Consider the following 15,670-nt stretch of genomic DNA (forward strand, 5'->3'; position numbering starts at 1 on the left):
TACTTATATAATTTAAAGGAGCTAAAGAATAATTCAGGTCATTTGAGGATTATTAGGTTTGTTAGACTCTCCCCCATCTCTACAATTATTTCCTTTTAAAAATCTCTAAATCCCAGACTCTCTGGAATTTATAGTCTTGTTTTTAAATTAATACATCATTTCATATTCATTAATCCTATCAACCAGTTAGACTATAACATCCCGTGGAAAAGCAATAATTACTCATTTCCCTTTCTCCTTCCTTCCTGAGCACTGCATTGAACACAAAATAAGCACCAGTTCTTCCAAATGAATAAAAAGTCAAATGACATGTCTATATTTGAAGGATGGAAATTGTATTTACATGCATCCAGATGTTTACATGGTTTATGAAACTTGTTACTTCATTTATAGTCAGAATGTATCTCACCACTTATACATGAAAATGTTATCTTTTGGAAGTGCTTTTAAAAACAAGCTGCCTACTACCTACTTATAACCTCCCATTCATCATACAGCAAATCTGTCTTGGACTTGGTTCAAGCAGGTGTCTATTAGCGGTGTTTCCAGTTACAAGAGTTTCCTGTGTATTATCAATTTTGGTGTACAAAGTATCACAACTGCGTTAGGGTAGTTTAGTTTTAGACTTACTACACCAAAAGGGAAGAAAAAATTTCTAGAATATAAATTCAGGAAATCTAGCGTATACTTATAAGAAAGTTCACCAACGCTCTCATTTTAGAGACAGAGGTCAATGACTGCCTAACATCCCACTGCTGCTTTGTAACGCCAGAACTAAGTGAAACACAGGCCCCCTGAAATCCTAATTACCATGTATTTTCCCTGCTATTAGAGGACAGGAAGATTATACCTTGAGTTAAATCTCACTTACTTTAGGGAGATATCCTAGTAATTTTGTAGCATGTTCTTTAAGAAGTTTTAGTCTTTCTTCTTCAATAATTGCATTAATGCATCCTTGTCGTCTTTGCTGCAACTGCCATTCTTCCAGTTCACGTTGCTAGAAACAAAATTTTATTATTACAGAATACGTTAGTCTTTTAAGAAGTTATCAAATAAAACTATTCTTGCAGCAAATTAGATAAAATTGATGAACTATTTTTGACATTAACTTCAGAAAATACTCTCTCTATATATATGTCTTTTTCATGTATTATATATACACATATCTCTCTTCCAGTCATTATTCCCTTAAAGTCACAAAAACAATAACCATGACTGGGATTTTAGGGAGGCAAGTATATATTTTCAGGACAGTACCTTCATTACCAAGGAAAAAAATGTTCAAAGGAGGGATTTCCTAATTCAAATATTTATGTAATGTTTACCATATGTCAAGTGCTAAAGGCAGCTTACAGTGTAAAACAAAAGTTGGATAAAACAGACTAGGGATATCTATAAAAAGTAAATATTTCCATGAACGTTAAAAGTTTTAAGAGCCTGCATGAGGCCCAAGAGTAGCCACGAGAGTTCCAACAGAAGAACCAATGTTTCTTAGGAGAGTTCTGAATGCCCTTACATAACCACACCAAAATTCTGTACCATATACTATGAAAGAGATGACCAGCTTTAAAAAGTTTTAGGTCTTAAAAGAATTCTTATGGAGTTGTACCCAAATAATCCTCTTGGAAAGAGAAGAGTGCTAAAGGCAAACCACTGAAATAGTGAGTTCCTATCTACAATTAAAGGAGTAGTAATGTTAAGCTTGTCTGTGCAGTAACTATAGTTTCCGAGGGTCACTATTTCTTCAGACCTCTCCTTATCAAGGTCATGTAAACTAGAAGAGTATGTCTGTCTCTCTTGCTACAATGGGAGGCTAGCTAGCTTCTACATAACCTAATAACTCGTAGTCACCAGATGAAGATAAAGATGAAGACAGGAAGGACAGGAAGATAGTCACCAGATGAAGATAAAGAAAGATGCTGCGAAACAGCCAAATCTGCGGCCACTTCAACCTATAATTGCTTCTCATGAGAATATTTTGTCTACTATGATACTATTTGTATTACAGAATCAGAAGCACCATTGATAATAGCTAATTGAGAAAAGATACTCTCACCCATCTTGTTACTGAAAGAGTTGAGTGGCTCCTATTTATCTCTAAGATGAAATAGGGTAGCAAAATCTGCCATGGAATTGTTATACCTGAAATATTTTTGAGACTACATTTCAAAGGCTCCCTTATGACTAGTCAGAAGTGTTCACAACAGGACATGGTTTCTGCCAATGGAATATAAGCAAAAGTATCATATGCAGATTCTGGGAATCAATCTTACACACCCACTTTGTGCCTTCTTCACCTCTTCCATCTCCTGCTTGAAACATGAAGGGTGAAGATCCAATTTAGATCATGAAGATAAAGTTATATCCTGTGGAAGCCACAGTGAAAAGCAAGGCCGAGCCTGGTTGCTGAAGACTGAATAAAGCCTCCACCCAGCCCTGAATTGCCTATCTTTAGGCTTTTATGTGGGAGAAGAGTAAACTATCTACTAAGTCTATCTACTAAGCCACTATTTATTTGGTACTCTCTACCTGTAGTCAAACCTAATCCTAACTGATCTGTTCCTTATAAAAAGAAAATGCAAGAAAGTTCTGTGATGTGAGGAAAGCTCATTTGTTAGAGATTGTACATCATTGGACAAAAACCTAACGGGTAGAATACAAGATTTCTCAGGATGTGGTAAACACATTAAAAATCCTAATAAACATTTTTAGAATAAGGGTAGTTTAAAAAAAATCTGAAACCGGGGATCCCTGGGTGGCGCAGCGGTTTGGCGCCTGCCTTTGGCCCAGGGCGCGATCCTGGAGACCCGGGATCGAATCCCACGTCGGGCTCCCGGTGCATGGAGCCTGCTTCTCTCTCTGCCTCTCTCTCTCTCTCTCTCTCTGTGTGACTATCATCAATAAATAAAAATTAAAAAAAAAAAATCTGAAACCAATTTGTCCATTTAGGACAAATTCTGAATTGCTGGTAGTAAACTTTCCTGGGTAGTTTCAGATTTTGTCTGACTAACCATATGGTTTTTTTTAAAGCTAGACAGAACTGTAGGTACTTTTCTCTGAAATCTGAAAAACAGAGTGAAAGCCTTATAGGATTGTAATGGAATGGATTAATATGTTCCATGATCATGAAAACACCCTTGCCCTTGGGATGTAACCCAATCTCACTGATATTTTAAGCACACAACTTCATACTAGGAATATTTACATTAGAAAAAAATTAAGGCAAATTGTTTGTAGAAGTGTCTATGCTTCAGGCAGTTTTATCTGATTTCCATTTGACAGTTTCAGTAGTCCACAGTAATGGTATTGAATGTCTGAGCTAAGTTATGAAGAAAAGAAACTGGATTTAACACTTAGTGCTGAGGTGAAGTCAAGAGAATTTGGTGGCTGACTAAAATTATTAGATAGGAATGGGCAAAAAATCCAGGAATGATTCCAAGGTCATAGACTTGGGTGACTGAATATGTGGTCTTTAACCGAGATTCAGAAATTGGAAAAAATGTCTGGAATGTTCAGTTGTGTGTGGAAACCTTAATTCTAATGCACCTATAAGATTTATGTCATTTAGACATCTGGAAATACGGCAACAGAACTATGGTGTGAAATGAGTTAAGAAGAGAGGAAAGCCAGAGTATCTCAACACTTCTTGAAGCAGGCACAAGACAGAGCTGATCTCTCTGGTTTTCTGTGATAGACCATCCAGATTCTCTTGCCTTTATAACCATTTCTTTGTCTTGTCATTGTTTTTTTTCCTCCTCCTCCTAACTCCTTTGCCTATTATTCAAGTTTCTCATTGTGATAATTTCATATGCTGCCAACTTAGAATAGCCTTCTGCTTTTATTCATCTATTATGTATTTCCAGGTAAAACCACAAAGTTCTGCCATAAACGTACGGTTGACCTATGAACACCACAGGTTTGAACTGCACAGGTCCACTTACCTGCAGTATTTTTTTGATAAATACAATATATATACTGCAAATGTATTTCCTCTTCCTTATGATTTTCCTAATGTTTTTTTTTTTTTCTCTAGCTTACTTTAAGAATACAGTATAGGGACGCCTGGGTGGCTCAGCAGTTGAGCATCTGCCTTTGGCTCAGGGCATGCTCCCAGGATCCCGGGATCAAGTCCCACATCAGGCTCCCTGCATGGAGCCTGCTTCTCCCTCTGCCTGTGTCTCTTATGAATAAATAAATAAATCTTTTAAAAAATAAGAATACAATATATATAGATTTATATTTATATATAATACATATATAAAGTAAGAACTAATTAAATATGTTATCTGTAAGGCTTCTGGTCATCAGTAGGCTATTAAGTTTGGGGGAGTGAAAAGTGAATGTGGGTTTTTCACTGGGGTTGGGGAGGAAGTGTCAGCACCCCTAAACCTGTGCTATTCATGGGTCAACTAAATTGCACAATTAGTAAATTACAGCTACCAAATTCTATAAATGTTTACACTATAGATTTAAGAGATGTGTTCTTAGTATAATTTTATATTTAATCAAGTCTTTTCTTCCTGTCTACCCATACAGGAAAAGATCATCATTTTATTAATTGTTAATCCCAGCTCTGCCATTTACTTGCTGTGAAACTTTTAGCAATATATATAATCTCCCTCTACCTTAGTTTCCAATAGTACCTAACTCAAAGGGTTGAAAGTTTAAGGTTATCACTTTGCTTTTAATGGACTTAGAATAGTGAATGACACATGTAAACACTCAATAAATGTTAGTGGTTATCACTACCACTTCTATTAATATTTTAAAATATCATATGCCTAATCTGTACTCTTCATATTTAGAGCGGTTTATGTTTATAAAACACATGTTATCTTACTTGGTTCTCAAAGCACAACAATCTAGTGAGGCAGATTATATAAGTATTATTTCAGGCTTATGAATGAAACTGACAAATCGATGTGTCCAAAGGCACAAATCTAGTTCCCTCTCTCTTAAATCTACATTTCCAACTAAGAAATCTCCCTGGGGCCTCAAAATTAATGTGGACAAAATGGAATTACATGCCCCTTGAAATCTATTTTTCTTTGTTTTCTTTAGGACCTCACTCACTCACTGAAGATGGAAGCAATAGTATTATTTAGTAGTAGCAGCAGCAGCTATAATCCTGATCTCACCTCTCCAGACCTAACGGGTCACCAAGCCCCATCAAGTGTATCTCTTGGACAGGCCCCTTCTCCATTTGCATGGGCTTTCTCTGCCTATCACAGACTTAACTACAGTAATGTCCTAACTGGACTCCCTGTCTCCAGTCTTACTCCCCTTATGTCCTACCCCAATACCCCTACTCAAGTCATCTTGCCAAGTGCAGAACTTATCATGTAGCTTTCTTCTTTTTTTAAAGATTTTATCTATTTATTCATGAGAGACACAGAGAGGGAGAGAGACATGCAGGGAGCCTGACGTGGGACTCGATCCCTGGTCTCCAGGATCACACGCTAAACCGCCGAGCCACCCAGGCTGCCTAGATTTCTTAATTCTTCACTGGGTCCCCCTGCATAAAGACCACTTTCCTTAAAATAGCATACAGTGCATTTATGATGTGTCCCCTCTACCATAATAAGATCCCCACACCTTATAATTATTATCACAGGTACTTAGCCTATCTTTATAATGATTGTTCTTCTATATTTTCTTTAACCAAGACCATAAACCCATAGATACCATGGACTTGGTTGTATTTATGTTCTCAAAACCAACCAACTAGTATCCAGTACATAGAAAGCATCAATATATTCTCGATGCATTAGTAAATGGTCAGAAATATCTATACCATATGATTAGTAAACAGATACCTAACCACCTCTGGCACATATAAAGGTCTCAGTTAAACATTTAGTGGAGGAACAGATGAGCTGATTGTTGCTCAGTGATAATAACAAAAAAGACGCAACAGTTTTTCTTACTTTGTCTGCAAGGAACTGGTTGCGACGCTCTTCAATGAGTTTTTCCACAGCCCTCCTGTGTTCTAGTTGCTTCATTCTTTGTTTCTGAGCATTCATCAGTTCTATCCGATCGTCTTCAGCAAGCTTTGCGAGCATAGCCTTTCGAAAGGTCTCCTCTTCCTCTTTCGCAGCCTGGAGTACTAGCTCCTTCAGGGCCATTTGTTCTATAAAATTTTGCTTCAACTCCTTTTGCTTTCTCAATTTCTCTTCTGCTTCCTCCTAAACAACAATCCATATAAACATTAATTCAGTAACTGTTTCTTTGCAGCAGATTTATAATGAAAGGGTGGAGAGAGTTTGGTTGAGCACAGTGTTACAATATGAAATAAAACTGAAAAACCTCTTCCAGATAACACTTTTCCCCATCTTTTAAAAACTCGTTTGGATAAAGGACATGTTACATTTTGATTGACTTATTTTTAAATTTTAATTTGTATATATTTTGGAAGGAGCTGATAAAACTTTTTTTGCACACCTGGGGTTATTAAATCTGTGGTCTGTGAAATCTGTACTGACTATGAATCATTCTAGAATCTTGCCTGAAACTTTGGTTCAAATCACTGATAAGTATTTTTCAGAATAATCTTGAAATGATAATCACAAGTTTTGGGGGGAAATTCAAATTTACTTAGAGCAGTTAAAGTCTTTTCCTATAAGCTTTAATTTTCCTAACATGTTATTATGAAAAATTTCAAACACAACTGAAAAATGTTTACAGTGACCACCCATCTACCTAACACCTAGATTCTATCAATAACATTTTACTATTTTTCCTTTATCATCCATCCAGTTAGGACTGATGTAAATTTTAATTCCTTCTCAACTGTAACTGACCTTACCTAATTCTAACACAATTTCCAGGAGGCAAGCCATTATCCTTAAGGCATTCGAAATACTGCCTTAACAACAGCTGTGTGGTCAGGGCTCTTACAGGTAACACAAACTATAAGGGATTTACTACAGGCCAACAGGTGACATAGAGAAAGAACCTCCAACAGGGTCAGGGAAGCAGCTGCCATCTTAGTTCCCATCTATCTTTGGTTAACCATCGTGGCTCAAGTTCCATGGCAGTAACTACCAAATCTACTCTCAATGCCCCAGTCTTCCACGTGTGACTGCAATTTTACTGCTCACTTCTATCTTCACATCTTGAGGTGAAGTGATAACTTTGAAGATAGCCTAGGTCTTATGAAGAATTCTAGCTAAAAGAAGGGAAATGTGGTTTTAACTTTACAGTCTTTATTGAGACATTTTTGTCCTTTTGGACAGGAGTGGGTTTTAAGTGAGTCAATCTGAAACATCAGTTATAATAACTTTGTTCATTATCTTGAATATTCAACCTTTTTTCCTCACTTATCTCTATCTAATCTGTTCAAATCCTGCCTCCTCCAGAAAGTCTTTTCCAATCACTTTAATTCCCACATCTGGGCCTCTGATACCATTTAATTTTCCCATCATTTAATTCTACTTCATATTCCCATGTCTTTTATCTCCTCACTAAGAGTAAATTCCTAGAGGGCACATTTTTAAATTATTTTATATATTATATATATTGTTTTTCCTTGGGATGCTAGGCACAGTATTTTTATGATTTTATAGTTTGTGTTCATCTGCCATGTATTGTATGGAAGTCAGAAGGCTCATTGAAGGCAGATACTGTCTCAGCTTTGAATTCCTCTGGAGCTTGTCATAATACCGTATACACAGAAAACATACATTGAACCAAATGAACTACTGACATTTCTGGCATCCATCTACCATACAAATTTTAGTATAATCCAACCAATGGTAAACACATCTGGCTAAAAATCAGGGAAGTGTTAGCAAAACAAAACAAAACAAAACACAATTGATTATATTTTTTTCAACTAGAAAAGTATTCTGTACTCTTTATCCTGTCTGGGTCAGGATTTTATACGTGTGTGTGTGTGTGTATATATAATATAAACCACATAATTTTACATCCCATAATGTGGTTTAAGAAATAGCTATTCAGGGCAGCCCCGGTGGCACAGCGGTTTAGCACCGCCTGCAGCTCAGGGCGTGATCCTAGAGACCCTGAATCAAGTCCCACGTCAGGCTCTCTGCATGGAGCCTGCTTCTCCCTCTGCCTGTGTCTCTGCCTCCCTCTCTCTCCCTCTCTCTCTGTGTGTGTGTGTCTCTATGAATAAATAAATAAAATCTTAAAAAAAAAAAAAGAAATAGCTATTCACTGAAGGTTTGAAATACTTTGCTATAAAAACTACTCTGAGCCTGGAAACTTTCAGAGGTATCTTGGTCTGGGTTCTCCTCTGAAAGCAGAGCCTTATACAAATATTTGTATATACATTTTTTATGAGAGGGAGATCTCAGGAAGCAGCAGTGAGCGTCAAGCAGAGAAATAAGGGACGGAAGAAAAGCCAACACATGGGTGCATCACTGAACTGGTTACTATGTGGGCAACTGTGGGTGAATCCTGCCAGGACCTTGTAAGGAATGCATGGAGCACCTTTCAGGTCTGTCCCCAAGGCTGACAGGAAGAAGCATTCATCCTTTAATCTCTGTCCCCTGTTGGCAGAGGGATGCCCCAGAGGGTGTTAACTCCCTGTCCCCACCAACACTGCCACACTTTGGAAAGCTGTCAACAGAGTCAGTGTAAGCTCTCAGGAGTGTTCCCCACAGCTGTCACTGAAATCAAAGGTGGGAATAAGAGGGTATGAGGCAGGGCATCAAAAGCTTTTCATATGATATATCCTTAGTAATTTTATTTCATCTGCTTTTTCCATTTTTGAAATCACCGTATTTTTAATGCAGAATATTGTACATTAAATTATCTTCCCATTTTAGGAGTATACAATTGAATGATCCTTTCACTATTTGTTTAAAAAGATTTATTTAACGGATGCCTGGGTGGCTCAGTGGTTGAGTGCCTGCCTTTAGCTCAGAGCGTGATCCCGGAGTCCTGGGATCGAGTCCTGCATCCGGCTCTCATCATGGAGCCTGCTTCTCCCTCTGCCTGTGTCTCTGCCTCTCACTCTCTGTGTCTGGAATAAATAAAATCTTTTTAAAAAATAAAAAAATAAAAAGATTTGCTTAGGGACGTCTGGGTGGCTCAGTGGTTGAGGGTTTGCCTGCAGCTCAGGTCATGATCCCAGAGTCCTGGGATTGAGTCTCGCATCAGGCTCCCCACAGGGAACCTGCTTTTCCCTTTGCCTATGTCTCTGTCTCTCTCTGTCTTTCATGAATAAATAAATTTAAAAAATTAAAAGATTTATTTAAGAGAAAGAGCACGTGTGCGCAGGGATGGAGGAGGGGCAAAGGGAGAGGGAGAGAGTAAGTCTTAAGCAGACTCTACACTGAGCTTCATGCCTAGTGAAGCTCCATTTCCCGACCGTGAGATCATTAGCTGACCCAAAATGAAGAGTTGGACATTCAACTGAATGCACCATCCAGGTGTTCCACTGTTCACTATTTTCTAATCTTTTTCCTTTATAGACCCTTTAGTCCTTTTTGTTTTGGTTTGCTTTTCTTCTTTAGTATGTTTTTCCAGAGTAAAATCCTTGTCCCCCAATACGAAGTAATCGGATTAATTATACTAATGTATTTTCCTTACTTTCAGGAAATTTCCACTTGTATCTTTATGATTTCCTTCCATATTATTGCCTCATACTTGAATTTGTCTTGTTTTTCTAAGTTACTGAGTTGGCTGCCTAGATAAATTTTACCAATATTTCTTGTTTAAAAATTAATTGCCTCAGAGATCAGTTTTATAAATCTGTTAAGATTTTGATATGTAGTAATCTCATCCTTTAAATTTAACCGGCAAATTTCCTCTTCAACCAATAATGATTGAAAAAAATATTTTCAGACTTTCAGTTAGAAGATGAAAATATAGTGGTGTTAAGCACCATTTCTCCTTGGTTATTCTGGTAAATTTTCTTTAGAGATTTAATAGCTTCTAAAGTTACATACTTCAATGAAATGTTTGATAGAAAGTTAAATGTTTATTCTTTAGAACCTTCATTATCAATTATACCCTTCATCTGTGATATCTGGGATTCATTTGATGTTCTACTTATCTGATGACGACCTTGCCTATCTGCTTCCCATTTGTTTATATATACCTGTTATGCCTTCATCCATCATTTTATTCTTAATTTTTTGGGTAATTTGATATTAGAGATATATCTATATATAGCTATATATATCTATATATATAAGACATATATATATCTTATATATATATAAGAAGACATGTACATACTTAACATTTTTTTATGCCGTTAATAATCCAGCCATATATTAAAAGAATTATACACCTATTCAAAGTGGGATTTATTTCAGTGAATCGAGGATGGTTCAGTATTCAAAAAATCAATGTAATCCACCAAGGTAAAGAGGAAAAAGCACATGATCTTATTCTATAAATGCAGAAAAAGCATTTGACAAAATTTAACATCCCTTCATGATAAAAACCTTCAAAAACAGGAAAAGAGAACATCTTCCACTTAATAAAGAGCATCTATCTACAAAACAAACTACAATTAACAGATATATATAGAACAAATATATATAGAAATATATAACAACAAATATATATAGAAAGGCTAAAGCAAATATGAAGAATTATTATATAGCTACAGTAATCAAAACTGTGTTGTATTGGTGAAGGAATAAACACATAGATCAATGGAACAAAACAGAGATCCAGGAACAGACCCATACCCATACAAATATACTCAACTGTGTTTTAGTAAATTGTAAAAGCAATTTGATGTAGGATAGAAAATCTTTCCAACAAATGATATGGTACAACTGAACATCTAAAAGCAAAAATCTTGACCTTAGTTTCTTTTTATACCCTATATAAAATATTAACTGAAAATGGATCACAGATATAAAAGTAAAAAAAATTTTAGGAAAAAAAAGATTCTTCAGGATCTAGGCAAAAACTTCTTAGAATTGATGTCAAATTACGATCTATAAAAATTGAAATTGGTAAGTTGGACCTCATAGAAACTGACAACACTTGCTTGAGAGAAACCCTGTTAAGAAGACAAAAAGATGAGCTACAGACAGATTAAGAGAAAATATCTGTAAACCTACACATCTGACAAAGGACTAGCATCTAGAATACATAAAGAACTATCAAAACTCTACAATAAATGTACAACCAAATTAGAAATTGGCAAGTCATCTTGAGATGAAGTTTTTTTATATTCTTCAACACTATATCCTGTGGTTTTCTGACTATTCTATACACTAATGAGAAGGAAAACTGTAATCTTCAACTATAATTATGGATTTGTCTTTTTCTCCTTTCAGTTTTACCTCATGCATTTTAATCTTTGTTTAGATTCATCCACCTTTAGGGCTGTTATATTCTCTACATGAATTTACCTTATTAGCATGTTGATTTCACCCTAACTTGCTTTTGATTAGTGTTTAGTATATCTCTCTCCATCCTTTTGTTTTTAAACTATACGTCTTCATACTTAAATTGTGTTTCTTATAGATAACACAATTGAATCACACTTTTTATGCAGTTTGTGAACTGCTGCCCAAGTCTAGCTTTTTTATCCAGCCTGAAATTTTTTAATTGTAATGTTTATGTTATTTACACATAATGTAATTACCAATATGGCTGGGTTTAGATCTATCATTTTTCTACTGCTTCATCTGAAAATGATAATCTTCTCTATGTTAATAATCCTTTCCATATCCAAAACTTACTTTTAGTTTCATCTTATGCATTTCAGCTTGTTCTTCCTGGTATAATTCTTGTCGCACTTGTTCCAAATCTTCACGTTGCCGCAGCATTTCTTCCAATTTCTGAGTCAGCTAATAAATTTTTACAGAAACACACAAACATTAATGAGAAGCAAATTCTATTAATAAGTATTTCAGAATTTCTCCAATGTTAAAGAACTAATTATTTTAATACCATATTCTGAAGCTGTAGCCTTTTTTCCTCATTTTCTTGAACTTTTGCCATCCGATCTTCTTCTCTTTGTTGCTGCATATTGGCAAATTCTATGATTTTTCTGTTTTCTTCTTCCATCTCCTCACGCTTCTTCTTTCTCCACAGAGCCTGCTCTTTCTGAAATTCTTCTATATACCTTCGAGTTACATTCATTTTTTCTAACTTTTGTTGTCTTTCCCTAAAAAGCAATAATAGTGCAGTTTTAAAGTAACAAATAATATTGAAAAATGTATCATTTCCTTCAATTGACAATAATATGGGAAAACCAACTTTTCTTATTTATTTGAGAGAGAGAAAGAGAATGAGAGAGTACAAGCAGGGGGAGGGAGAGAGGGAGGAGAATCTCAAGCAGACTCCCCACTGAGCACGGAACCTGACATGGGGCTTGATCTCATAACCCTTAGGTCATGACCTGATGGAAATCGCACTTCACAGCTTTTCTACTTATAGTTTATTCATTCATTCATATCACAAACATTTTGAGTATATACTATGTGCCACCCAATATGACAGGTATGAATCTTGTAAGTAAAATACTACTTCTAACTTTTCTCTAACCTATTAGTGGAGTTTTATGCATCTCGCTTTAGAAAGGCCAACAACCTGTTTACATTACACTCAGCTGTCTAGCAAAGAAATGATCAGAAGTCCTCTGACATGATACGAGCATATTTAAGAAAAACAAAGGTTTAATCATTGTTACTTAGTAAGCATTTGTTATAATTATCATGCTTACGAAGATAAACAGGAGTTGATCTCAGTTCATGTAACTGTAACATTTACTGAGGACTTACTATGTATTAGGCACTGTTTAGTTGCTTTACATCTTCACAACAAGCCTAAGATAAATCAAATCTCAATGTTTAGGCATATAAAGAAGCTGGGATAAACTTACAATTGATCTTCTTCATAGATTTTCCTAACAATTTCATCAATCATGAGTTTCTCTTTTAATAACTGCTCATACGCTTCCTGCTTTTTCTTCTCTTGTTCTTCAAGTTGTTTCTCTAAGTCCAGATAATACTGTGCTTTTACTTTATTTCGTTTGTCCTCCGCAGCACTCTCTTCCTTTATTACTCTCTCGTGTTCCTCCATCATGGTTTTGGCTATTTCAGCATCACGCTTCTGTTATTAGGATAAAATTCATCTTTCCATTTTCAAATATTCAAAAGAATATCATTTTCAGATGAAGCAGTAGAAAAATGATAGATCTAAACCCAGCCATATTGGTAATTACATTTGAAATGAGCACAGTATCATAGAATATTTCAAAACAGACAAAATGGAACATTATAAAGCCTATTGCATAAAATATTTTCATCCGTCAAGGTTAAAAGCTAAGGAAAGTTACTGTCACCTGAAGGGTTTAAATGATGAGTCAAACCCTAAAGAGGCCTTCCCATTCCTTCAAGTAGGTCTGAAGGAAATACAGGATAACTGATAACTCCACATTTGAAAAACAGCAAATAAAATTAGAAAGACTTTATTAACACTGTGCTTAAAAAGCAATAGTTATCTTTTTCTCTTATTTAAAAGTTGATAGAGGCAATTTTTAGCTCCATTGTGTATCAGCTACCATTTACATCAAGGATGGTACTCTTTTTGAGACAGGTCTACTATTAAACAGCTCTGAACCACTCTTAATGTTTCTCCCAGTCTAAACTTTCTTGCCATTGGCCTTTGAAGTCTCTCATTTCTCATTTATTAAATGTCCTTTATAATCTTTAAAGAGTCATATATACCACTGTGCCTGTTTTTTGTAGCTTTTAATTCATTCATTCAAGACCATTCCCTCTGAGTTAGAGAAATCTTGCTTCTTAATTAGGTTAAACCTCTTATTTGTTTTGAGCATTTTGAAATCACTTAGAAAAATAATTTGTCAATTAAATATATTGAGGCCATTTTTATTACTCTTTGCCATTATGATGGCACAATCTAAATGCTAGAATGGTTAATGGCGTCAAATAGGCAAGAAGAAACAGATTAAAATATGAATGCTGAATGCCATTCCTGATCTAATTGATGCCTTTACCATATACACTATTAATATAACTTGACCAACTCTTTCTCTGCTTCTATTTTCTTACCACATGCTGTATTAGGTTCTTTTAAAAAATGTGAAATGACAAAAATATTTATGTTTTTGTTTTCACATTGCCATACACTTATAGAAATACAACATTCTCATTTCACAGATAAGGCTAGCTCAGAGAGACAGAGCCCAAACTGGTACCTAGATATCTCAACACCTAGTGAAGTCCCAGGACTATTTAAGTTTAATTTTTGTGGACCAATTTTATTTAGAAAATAGCGGCAATTCTTTCAGGAATCAGATTAAAATGTACAACTGCTTTGAGAAACCTCAATTATCAGGATAAAACTATAAGCTACTAGTCAAAAAGTATACTGTTTATGTTCTACTTTATCTCTGCAAAGGTAGAAAAGAACTACATGGCTCTGGAAACCAAATCTCCTGTGCTCTCCTGTAACCTGCCACACCAAAGGTGATCTCAGTCACCAGCATGCTGTATGACCCTCATACTAACACACATGCACAGACACATCACTATGGCCAGCATCTCAGCATCTCGTCATAGTAGATGCCCATATTGCACTGCACTGGTTAAGTATTTTGATATTACTCCTCTAATTGTGTGTGTGTGTGTGAACATATGTGTGTGTTGATATATACACATAGGTTGATATACAGATACAGGTTTTAAAAAATAAAAATGGTTTGTGATATGTATTACTCTCCAACTTGATTTGTTTGCAGCTTGCTTTTTTATTTTTAACGTATAATATATTCAGGCCAACTTTAAAAGTCAGAATATTAACCTCTGCCTCCTCTCTTTAATAGCTGTACAACATCTTTGAAAGGGATCTAGGAGAGAGGAAATGCTACCACCAAAATGTTCTACATAATAATAGAGAACTATGAGAAGAGAACTTACAAGACCATGTAATATTGCAATCAGACCTTTTCATCTACATCTAGCCTTTCTGTGGGACCATGAAAGCCCACGTGATGGTGTCACCCTGCTTCTAAGTGTTAACCCAATAAACCCTATTCTACATTTACCATATAACACCACTGGTGAGTGTGTCTGGAACTCCTTTGCTCAAGAGTAATTCTTGCCCTGAACTTGGCAGTATATTAGAAGTTAGAAAAGGGGATAAAAATAGAGAGAAATAGAAGAAGAGATAGCTACTTATAAAACAGGAAAGTTTTCCCACCTAAAAGTATAAAACACTTTAATTTTTAAAACATTTACAAGTACAAAATGTTATTACATTGATTTGTCAAAGAATAATCAGAGAACACAAGAAATGCTCAGACTTACTGAGTATAGCTATTCATTCTAAACAGCAACCTCATTCTTTGTGGCTCTGAAAGACTCTAACATGAAATTAGACAAGGCTCACTATTAAATAATATAGGAGTTCCTGTACCTTAAGTATCTGAGAATTAAAAAGTATTTAAGAAAACTAGCAGTGTAAATTCTTTATAGTATGCAACAATTTTGAAAAACTTGGTCTATTTTTGGTTTTCTAAATGAAGGTAAGTAAAAATATAGAAAACATAATGACAGAAACATGATTACCATTTGCTCGTATTTAATGGCATCCTTCTCTGCAATCTGAGCTGCCCTTTCTTTATTCATATAAGCTGCTTTTAATTTCTTCTCCAATTCTCTGAGCTCAATACTGTTTAAAAAAAAAAGACAGAAATTTAAAATTG

The 15,670-nt window shown here is 35.4% G+C and overlaps 1 protein-coding gene across 1 annotated transcript in view; it reads right to left on the bottom strand.

Annotated features, from left to right (window-relative positions):
* Positions 1-15,670, bottom strand: part of MNS1 (meiosis specific nuclear structural 1) — a 34,004-nt gene that overhangs the window by 1,481 nt on the left and 16,853 nt on the right. The window contains exons 4-9 of the mRNA XM_077881195.1: positions 15,534-15,636; positions 12,824-13,053; positions 11,890-12,106; positions 11,679-11,786; positions 5,928-6,185; positions 872-997 (exon numbers count right to left, since the gene is read on the bottom strand). Of these exons, the coding sequence (XP_077737321.1) occupies positions 872-997; positions 5,928-6,185; positions 11,679-11,786; positions 11,890-12,106; positions 12,824-13,053; positions 15,534-15,636 (1,042 nt within the window). The remainder of the gene's footprint in view (positions 1-871; positions 998-5,927; positions 6,186-11,678; positions 11,787-11,889; positions 12,107-12,823; positions 13,054-15,533; positions 15,637-15,670) is intronic.

Source organism: Canis aureus, chromosome 32, assembly GCF_053574225.1.
Source record: "Canis aureus isolate CA01 chromosome 32, VMU_Caureus_v.1.0, whole genome shotgun sequence".
Taxonomy (NCBI): domain Eukaryota; kingdom Metazoa; phylum Chordata; class Mammalia; order Carnivora; family Canidae; genus Canis; species Canis aureus.